Below are 9,719 nucleotides of genomic sequence, written 5' to 3'. Positions count from 1 at the left end.
TTTTTTTTTTTTTTTAATCTAATGGTATCATTCCTCTTTTGGTAGAAATTATAATGAAATATATTAAGAGTTTTCTAGCAAGGTTCTAAGTTCTTAATAAAAGAAAGAAAGAGATTTTGGGTAATAATTTGACCTTATTAACATTTATAGAAAAGATGATCACAAAAAGTAATCTCAAACAAGAAAGGTTCTTAATATTGGAATCAACTCTAAATGAAAAGAACAACAGATCTCTTACCTCCTGCTTTGTTGCATACTGCCTGGCGTCTTAGAGCTAGCAGGCAAACATCCAAGGTACATTAATAGGCCTTCCTTCCATGGAGCAACAGACAAAAAAGGAGAGTCAGGAATTGGAGGAGAAACATATTGCGTGTCTGATTACCTCCGTGAACAACTGCCTCCTTTGCCATGAGACCAGGAGAACTAGATGGTGCCAAGCTACCATTACCAATTGTTTTGATCAAAGATTCTATAGAAGAATCCAGATCTAAAGGAGGAAGAATGCAAAACAGACTTTCAAATTTTCAGTGGGAGTGAGACTTTCTGGAGCTATTGAGACTGGCTGAACCCCTGAAACTATTATTGCCCAGAGATAATCTTTAAACCTTAAACCCACAACATCTCCTGAGGTCTTCTTTGAACCCCCAAAATAATTTATCTTAATAAGTAAAGTGTGTCTGCCTTGAGCACTGTGCTCTTTTCAGGACGATCTCTGTGAGATCAAATTGAGAACAGCAACTGAGAGGTTACATGGCAAGCTTGGGGACAGGGAGTGTACGTCAGAGGTGGAGGAATAATTAGGACGAGGGGCACAACTTGAAGAATGTAATCAGTGTCACTGAGTTGGACACGTAGGAATTGTTGAAATTGTATATGACTGTATATTTTCACCAAAATTTAAAAAAAAATCCTCTCAGTAAAATTGAGATAAAAAGAGAAAGCGGCAACAGGTCATCTTCCCAGACCTTGGCTTCCTTATGGCTTAGGAACAGGAGAGAAAATCTGATGTCACACTCCTGTTTTTGTTATATGTGGCATTGAACTAGGCCCTGATAGTTGAGGTTAATGCTGAGACCCTTGTTTTCTTTGCAGACTGCGTCATCTGCTATAAAAGGTGCTATTCAGCTGGGAATAGGATACACGGTTGGTAACCTCACTTCCAAGCCAGACCGGGATGTTCTCATGCAGGACTTTTATGTGGTGGAAAGTGTGTTCCTGCCCAGGTAAGAACATGTTCATTTGTGACGAATTCCATGTTAAGAAACCTTCCCCATGAGACACCCCCCGTCCCCCAATGAAGTACACTTTCACCACGGATGTGCACTGGGGTGAGCATTGGAACTCTGGCAAGGCCAAAAGCAGCCAAAAGGATTGTTTTTGTTGCAGCAGTTGGCTTGAATTATTTTTATGCAGAGATGGTAGATAGGCTTTATCCTATTGGCCTTTTATAATTTGTTCTGAGGAATGTTCTGTAAGACTATGGAAAAAGAGTTTGAGATTCAGTGCGGAAGAGTGAGGTAATCAAAGAGTAAACTCTGCACTGGGTTTAGAAAGAGAGGGCTTCCAAGAAACACCCATGGGGGCTGGGTGTTTGCTGACTGTCATTTAAAATGGGTAAGGGATAGAGAGGCACAGTTGGACCTCAGATCTGAGTTCAGTCTTACAGCTCCTGTTTTGTGATGACTTTGACTTAGCTGTCCTCCACGAAACCAGAAATTCCTGCTGTTTTGTCAGCGTGTTTGTCAAAACACCAAAGTTATCCATATACATCGCCTCTAATTTCATCATATTTTGGGAAAAATGTATTTTAAAATAAATGAACAAGGCTATTACCAGCTTAGAATCAAAAAAGAAGCATCGTTATTAAATTGGAAATGTTGCCAATACAAATGGGATTTTTCAAACAAAATGGTCTAGAAAGTAAAAACAAAATACTCAATTTGAGGATTTGAGAGTGACTAATTTGAGAAGTTCTGGTGCCTAAGGCACTTGACTGCTAACTAGAAGGTTGGCGGTTCAAACTCATCAGCCACTCTGTGGAAGGAAGACTGGGCAATCTACTTATGTAAAGATTTACTGCCTCAGAAACCCAAAGGGGGTTGCTATGAGTCAGAATCGCCTTGGTGGCAGTGAGTTGTTTTTTTTGTTTTTCTTTTATGGAGTTCTAGTGGTTTAGTGATTAAGGCGTTTGGCTGCTAACCAAAAGGTTGGTGGTTCAAACCCATCAGCTGCTCTGCAGAAGAAAAATAAGGCAGTCTGCTTCTGTAAAGATTTACAGCCTTGGAAACCAATGGAGTCACTATGGGTCAGAATCAACTCAATGGCAGTGAGTTTGGTTTTTTGGTAATTTTGTCTTTGGCAAGTCTCATCTGTAGGATTAATTATAGTCATGTATTTGCTGTATGGGGAGATCTGGTGGCATAGTGCCTAAGACATTTTACTGCTGACCACAAGGCTGGTGGTTCAAACCCACCACCCATTTCTCGGAAGGAAGATTGGGCAATGTACTTCCATAGTGATACTGCCTCGGAAACCCAAGGAAGGGTTGCTATGAGTCGGATCCAACTCGACGGTAATGAGCTTTTTTGGTGTTGTTGTTGTATGGAAATGTATGTATGTTTGTCATATTGACAGAAGTTGTGGGAAAAGTCCTTAGTTTCCTTTTCCTTAGGAAAGAGGTCAATTTACCTTCCCACTAAGAATGTTAGGGATGAACAGGGGCTGCCGTTTCCCTGGAGCTATCTCAGAGTTTGGGCTTTTTGCTTTATATGTTGACTTCACACTAAATCTCCATATAAGAATCAATTCTGTTATGTTACCATTATCTTGAAAACTCATTCTTTCATTCATCACATAAATTCACTGAGTGTCTGCTGTGTACACGGGTGACACAAATGAGTAAGTGCGCAACTACTATCAAAAGTCTGCTGTTCAAACCCACCCAGAGGTGCCTCAAAAGAAAGACTTGGCAGTCTGCTTACGAAAGGTCACAGCCTTAACAACGCTACAGATCACAGTGCTGCTCTGCACACATGGGGTGGCTGTGAGTCAGACATGACTCAACAGAAGTGGATGCTTTGTTTACTGTGTGCCAGGTACTGATACAGAAATCTTTTGGCCTTTGAGAAACTTACATTGTAGTAGAAACCAGGTGTTCATTGATTATATTTTTTTCATCTATGTGCTTGAAGTGTTTTTATTTGCACAGTCTTATTTGTCTGTTTGGTACCATGAAAATAAAATTATACCTCACCCCCATTAGAATGGCAATGGTAAAAAACAAAAACAAACGAACAAAAAACAGGTAACAACAGGTGTTGGTTAGATTGTGGAGAAACTGGAACCCTCATGGTGCAGCCACTGTGGAAAACAGTATGGTGGTTCCTCAAAAAGTTGAACATGGAATCCTAATCCTGGTACATGCCCAGAAGAAATGAAAGCAGGCATACAAACAGAAACCTGTACACCAGTGCTCATTGTAGCACTTTTCACAATAGCCACAAGAGGGGAACAACTGAATTGTCTGTTAACAAATGATAGATAAGCAGTGTGCTCAAAATGGAATATCATGCAGCTATAAAGAGAAATGAAGTCCTGATGTTCTGGTTACCTAGTGCCACTCTGATAAGAATATACCACAAATGGGATGGTTTTAACAAACAGGAATTTATTCTCTTATAGTTTGGAGGCCTTAAGTCTGAGTTCAAAGTGCCAGGCTCTAGGGGCTGGGTGAAAGCCCCTCAATCTTGGGCTTCAGCTTTGCCTCCTACTCCAGACCTACTGAAGCTGAAGGCTTTTCTTCGCTCAGATAGCTGCTGAGGCTGACAAACCCAAGGTTGACAGGTAAGAAGGCACAGTCCCAATATTACCAAACACAGCAGGCCATTAATTCAAGTCCATTAAAAGTCCCAAGATCAGCAGAGCATAGCAGGCTGCTGAAGAATGATCTGGCTGCATGGCTGCATGAAGGGTTCAAGCATACCATAAGCTGGAGACCATTCCCAAAGCTGCTGCTTATATACATGAACTGCTACTCAGCTACTTGTGGTAGATCCCACCATGGAGTTGACTGCCAGTCTCATCATGGGTAATAATTACCACCAGCTGCCCAGCCACTTGACCAGGCCCAGCCAAATTGACACACAGCCTTAACTACCACACCTAATGTATGCTACAACATGGATGAACCTTGAAAACATCATGCTGAGCAAAGTAAGTCAGTTGCAAAGGGACAGATACTGTATGATTTCACTTACAGGAATTAAGCAAGTATATAGAAACCAAAGCTTATTAGTAATTACCAGGGGTAGGAGGGAGGGAAAAAGGGAGAGTTTTTGTTTGGGGAACATTGAGTTCCTGTTGATGGTGGTGGGATATTTTGGAAAAGGATAGTGAGAATGGTGGCACAGCATGACAAACGTAATCAGTGCCGTTGAATGACCACTATGGCAGTTGTTATACTGGTAGATACTTTGGTGTGTATATTTTCACTGTAATTAAAAAAAAAATCAAACCAAAATAAAGTTGCATAGAACCTCAGTGTCCCACCTGGAATGGGGAACAAAGAGATCGTGAGCCTTTTCAGAAAATTGTTTTATTGTACTGTATTTTTCTGATTTTTTACGATGAAAAAGTTAAGTACAAGTAGATTAGGTGAGAGGAGGCCTGGTAGTGCAGTGGCTAAGTGCTTGTCTGCTAACTGAAAGGTCAGTGGTTTGAACCTACCAACTACTCCTCGGGAGAAGGATGTGGCAATCTTATTCCATAGAGATTACAGCCTTGGAAACCCTCTGGGGTAGTTCTACTCTGTCCTGTACAGTCGCTATGAATCAGAATTGACACAATGGCAGAGGATTTGGGTTTTTTGGATGAGGTGACCTGCATGATGCCATGTGAAAATGTGCCACTATGTACTCAAAGAGTAAGATGCATGAGAAGGATAAGCATTGAAATTCAGGCTAGCGGATGTGTCTCAGGAGAAGGTGGTGGTTATAACCAGTACAAAGTACAGAGAGGTTTCAACTGCATGGATAAGGGTTTATTTCTTAAGCAAAATTTTGGGTTCCTGGGAATTCACAAGTTTATTCATTATACCTTTTATGTATCATAAATATTGCACAAGCATTTTTAAATATAAACCAAGAAAAAGAAAAAAATGATAAATATATATGTGGGATATCAGACAGTGTTTCACTGCTGTTCATAAGGTTTTCACTGACAATCTTTGAGAAGTGGATGGCCCTTTTCTTCTTCCAACAAAAAGTTGGAAACAAAGAAGAATCACCACTAGTTGGGAAATATGGCCTTGATGATAGAAATGACGCTGGAGATCGCATGATAGAATTTTCCGAGACCGATGACTTGGTCATCTTTGACTCATAGCAACCCTACACATGGAGCTGGTGCAGGAGTGGGCAGTGTTTTGTTCTGCTGTGCATAGGGTTGCTATGAGTCAAAGATGACTCAACAGCACCTAACAACAACAGCAACAATGACTTATTCATTGCAAATACCTTTTATCAACAACATAAATGGGGGCTATACACGTGGACTTAGCCAGATGGAATACACAGGAATTAAATTGATTACAGCCAAAACAAGACCAGGAACTGACTGTGGAACAGACAATCAACTCCTCATATGCAAGTTCATGTTGAAGGTGAAGAAAATTAAAACAAATCCACAAGAGCCAAAATATGATGTTGATTATATTCCACCTGAATTTAGAGACCATCTAAAGAATAGGTTTGATTCATTAAATACTAATGACTGAAAACCAAATGAATTGTGTGATGACATTAAGAACATCATAAATGAAGAAAGCAAAAGGTCATTAAAAAGACATGAAAGGAAGAAGAGACCAAAATGAATGTTGGAAGAGACTTTGAAACTTGCTCTTGGATGGAGAGTAGCTAAAGCAATCAGAAGAAATGACAAGGTAAAGAGCTGAACAGAAGATTTCAAAGAGCAGCTTGAGAAGACAAAATCAATTATTATAATGAAATGTGCAAAGACCTGGAGTTAGAAAACCAAAAGGGAAGAACACACTCAGCATTTTTCAAGCTGAAAGAACTGAAGAAAAAATTCAAGCCTCAAGTTCCAATATTGAAATATTCTGTGGGTAAACTATTGAATGATTCAGGAAACATCAAAAGAAAATGGAAGGAACACACAGAGTCACTATACCAAAAAGAATTGGTTGGTGTTCATCCATTCAGTGATATTGAAGGAAGAAGTTGAAGCTGCACTGAAGAAATTGGTGAGAAACATGGCTTCAGGAAGTGACAGGATACCCATTGATAAGTTCCAGCAACCAGACACTATGCTAGAGGTACTCACTTGTCTACACCAAGAAATTTGGAAGACAGTTACCCAGCTAACTGACTGGAAGAGATCCGTATTATACCCATTCCAAAGAAAGGTGATCCCAGAGAATGTGGAAATTATCAAACAATATCAGTCATATCACATACAAGGAAAATCTTGCTGAAGATAATTCAAAAATAGTTACAGCAGGATATTGACAGAGAACTTCCAGAAATGCAAGCTAGATTCGGAAGAGGATGTGGAATGAGGGATATCATTGCTGATGTCAGATGGATTTTGGCTCAAAACAAAGAATACCAGAAAGACGTTTACTTGTGTTTTATTGACTATGCAAAGGCATTTGACTGTGTGGATCATAACAAATTATGGATAACCTTAAGAAGAATGGGAATCCCAGAACACTTAATTATGCTCATGAGGAACCCATACATAGACAAGGAGGCTGTTGTTCACATAGAATAAGGGGATATTGCATAGTTTAAAATCAGGAAGGGAGTGTGTCAGGGATGTATACTTTCACTGTACCCATACATAGACAAGGAGGCTGTTGTTCACATAGAATAAGGGGATATTGCATGGTTTAAAATCAGGAAGGGAGTGTGTCAGGGTTGTATTCTTTCACTGTACTTATTCAATCTGTATGCTGAGCAAATAATATAAGAAGCTGGACTGTATTAAGAAGAGTATGGCATCAGGATTGGAGGAAGACTCATTAACAGCCTGCAATATGCAGATGACACAGCCTTGCTTGCTGAAAGTGAGGATGGCTTGAAGCATTTACTGATGAAGATTAAAGACTACAGTCTGCACTATGGATTGCACCTCAATGTAAAGAAAAGCCAAATCCTCACAACTAGACCAATAGCAGCATCACAATAAATGAAGAAAAGATTGAAGTTGTCAAAGCTTTCATATTACTTGGTTCCACAATCAACACCAATGGAAGCAGCAATCAAGAAATAAGACATTGTATTGCACTGGGCAGATCTGGCGCAAAAGACCTCTTTAAAATGCTGAAGAGCAAAGATGTCTCTTTGAAGACTAATGTGCGCTTAACCCAAGTCATGGTGTTTTCAGTCTCCTCATATGCACGTGAAAGCTAGACAATGAATAAGGAAGACCAAAGGAGACTTGATGCTTTTGAGTTCTGGTGTTGATGAAGAACACTGAAAGTACCACGGACAGCCAGAAGAAGGAATAAATCTGTCCTGGAAAAAGTGTAGCTGAATGCTCCTTGGAAGCAAAAATGGCCAGACTTTGTCTCACCTACTTTGATCATGTTGTCAGAAGGGACCATTCCCTGGAGTAGGATATCATGCTTCATAAAGTGGAGAGTCAGCGAAAAGGGGGAAGGCCCTCAATGAGATGGATTGATACAGTGGCTGCAACAATGGGCTCAGGTCTAGCAAGGATTGTAAGGCTGGTGCAGGACCAGGCAGTGTTTTGTTCTCTTGTACATAGGGTTGCTATGAGTCAGAGATGACTCGACAGCACCTAACAACAACAACAATACATGTGTGGGAATGGAAACCAAGTTTTAAAATCCCTGAACTATTTATGGTTTCTTTCCCTGGATGGTATAGATAGTTAACATGCTTAACTTCCAACTGAAAGTTTGGAAGTTCAGGTCTACACAGAGTCTCCTTGGTAGAAAGGCCTGGCAATCTACTTCCAAAAAATTATCCATGAAAACCCTATGGAGCACAGTTCTACTCTGACACATGGGGTCATCATGAGTCAAGGTCAACTCCATGGAACTGGCTTTACTGGTTTCTTAAAAACGTGGATATAAGAGAGAAGTCAGAACCAGGTCCCATCCATTTCCATATGATGGGTCTCTCTGTTGTTAGAATATTTTTAAAATCTTTTCACGTATCCCTCATTTAAAATGTAACTCCAGTGAGGCTTTTGGTGAGATGGTGGAGTAGGCAGACAAGCTACACAGACCCTCTTCAACAAAGAAAAGAGAAACCAGTTGACAGAGATACAGAAGATAATCTTGGAGCACTTAGCTTTGAAAGGAAGTATGCAGAAGTGGACTAGACACCAACTAGTAGAAAAACCTGAATGAAAACAGTGAATATGGAGACAGTTGGAGCTGCAGCTGTCAGCTACTCTGACAGCACCAACAGCCTAAATATTTCCAAGTGGTGTTGGAATGAGATAATCGACCTAAAGATCAGCCCTGGTCACCAGGGCTGCAAGGATGACTGGGCTGGTGGCCTGTGACGAGGAAAGGAAACAGCAAGGAGGAAGACAACTTGAGCTGTAGACTTTTGGCTGTCTGGAAGGCACAACCATTTTGATTGTTTACTAGTGGCCATTTTGGATATTTAAAGTGACTGCATTCTCATTCAGATTCCAGAGACCTAAGAATAGGCTCCATTTGCCAAGGACATCAGTGAAATATGGGAGGCTGACAAAGGAAAAGGAGACAGTACCCTACTTACATAGATAACATCCAAAACAAACAAATAAAACAAAAATCATGGGCAAGTCATTCCAACATACAATCACCAATTAAATACGAACACAAAAACATCACAGTGTCTCAGAGACAACAGTGCATCACAGTCCACACAAAGAAGCAAGATAAAGCAGGGGGAACAAGGGACCAGGATACAGACCCAGAGCACATCCCTGAGAAGGAAGCAGCATTGAAACTCCCTGATAAGGAATTCAAAAGAACTATACTTAGGTACCTTCAAAGGACTGAGAGGGAGATCAAGGAAAACACAGACAAAATTAAGGAAAACACAGACAAAATCCTAGAACAATTTTGAAAGAAAATACAAGAACAAAATGACAAAATAAATGAAAAATGAGAAGTGATACAAAATCTACAGATGAAATCCAGAAGATTAATACTAAATTTTCAGAAATGGGTAACACATTGAAAGGGCAAAGGGGAGAATTGAATCAATGGAAGACAGAATTAGTGAGATTGAAGACAAAGACCTCAATATGTCTTTGGAAAGGGATCAATCAGTAAAAAGATCAAAACAATAGAAAGCCCAAGGTTCATGTGGAATACCATCAAAAGGTATAACCTATGTGTAATCAGAATTCCAGAACAGGAAGAGACAAATAAAACCACAGAGAAAATTGTCGAAGATCTGTTGGAAGAAAGTTTCCCTGGTATGATGAAAGATGAGAATATATCCATTCAAGAATTCCAGCAAACCCCAAACAAGAATAGACCCCGAAAGAAAATCACCAAGACATATCATCATCAAACTCACCAAAACCAAAGACAAAGAAAGAATCCTGAAAGCAGCATGGGAAAAATGAAAAGTTACCTACAAGGAGCAACCAATAAGACTAAGCTTGGATTTCTTGGCAGAAACCATGCAGGCGAGAAGACAATAGGATGGTATATATAAAACCCTGAA

The 9,719-nt window shown here is 40.0% G+C and overlaps 1 protein-coding gene across 1 annotated transcript in view; it reads left to right on the top strand.

The window, feature by feature from the left end:
• Window positions 1–9,719, top strand: part of PIP5K1B (phosphatidylinositol-4-phosphate 5-kinase type 1 beta) — a gene marked incomplete at its 3' end in the record, with an annotated part of 213,433 nt that overhangs the window by 44,990 nt on the left and 158,724 nt on the right. Inside the window, exon 2 of the mRNA XM_007956569.2 lies at window positions 1,093–1,223. Coding sequence (XP_007954760.1) covers window positions 1,093–1,223 — 131 coding nt within the window. The remainder of the gene's footprint in view (window positions 1–1,092; window positions 1,224–9,719) is intronic.

This window comes from Orycteropus afer, unplaced genomic scaffold (assembly GCF_000298275.1).
Source record: "Orycteropus afer afer isolate SDZICR_OR568_19922 unplaced genomic scaffold, OryAfe1.0 scaffold00637, whole genome shotgun sequence".
Taxonomy (NCBI): domain Eukaryota; kingdom Metazoa; phylum Chordata; class Mammalia; order Tubulidentata; family Orycteropodidae; genus Orycteropus; species Orycteropus afer.
This window is presented reverse-complemented; position numbering and strand designations above follow the sequence as displayed.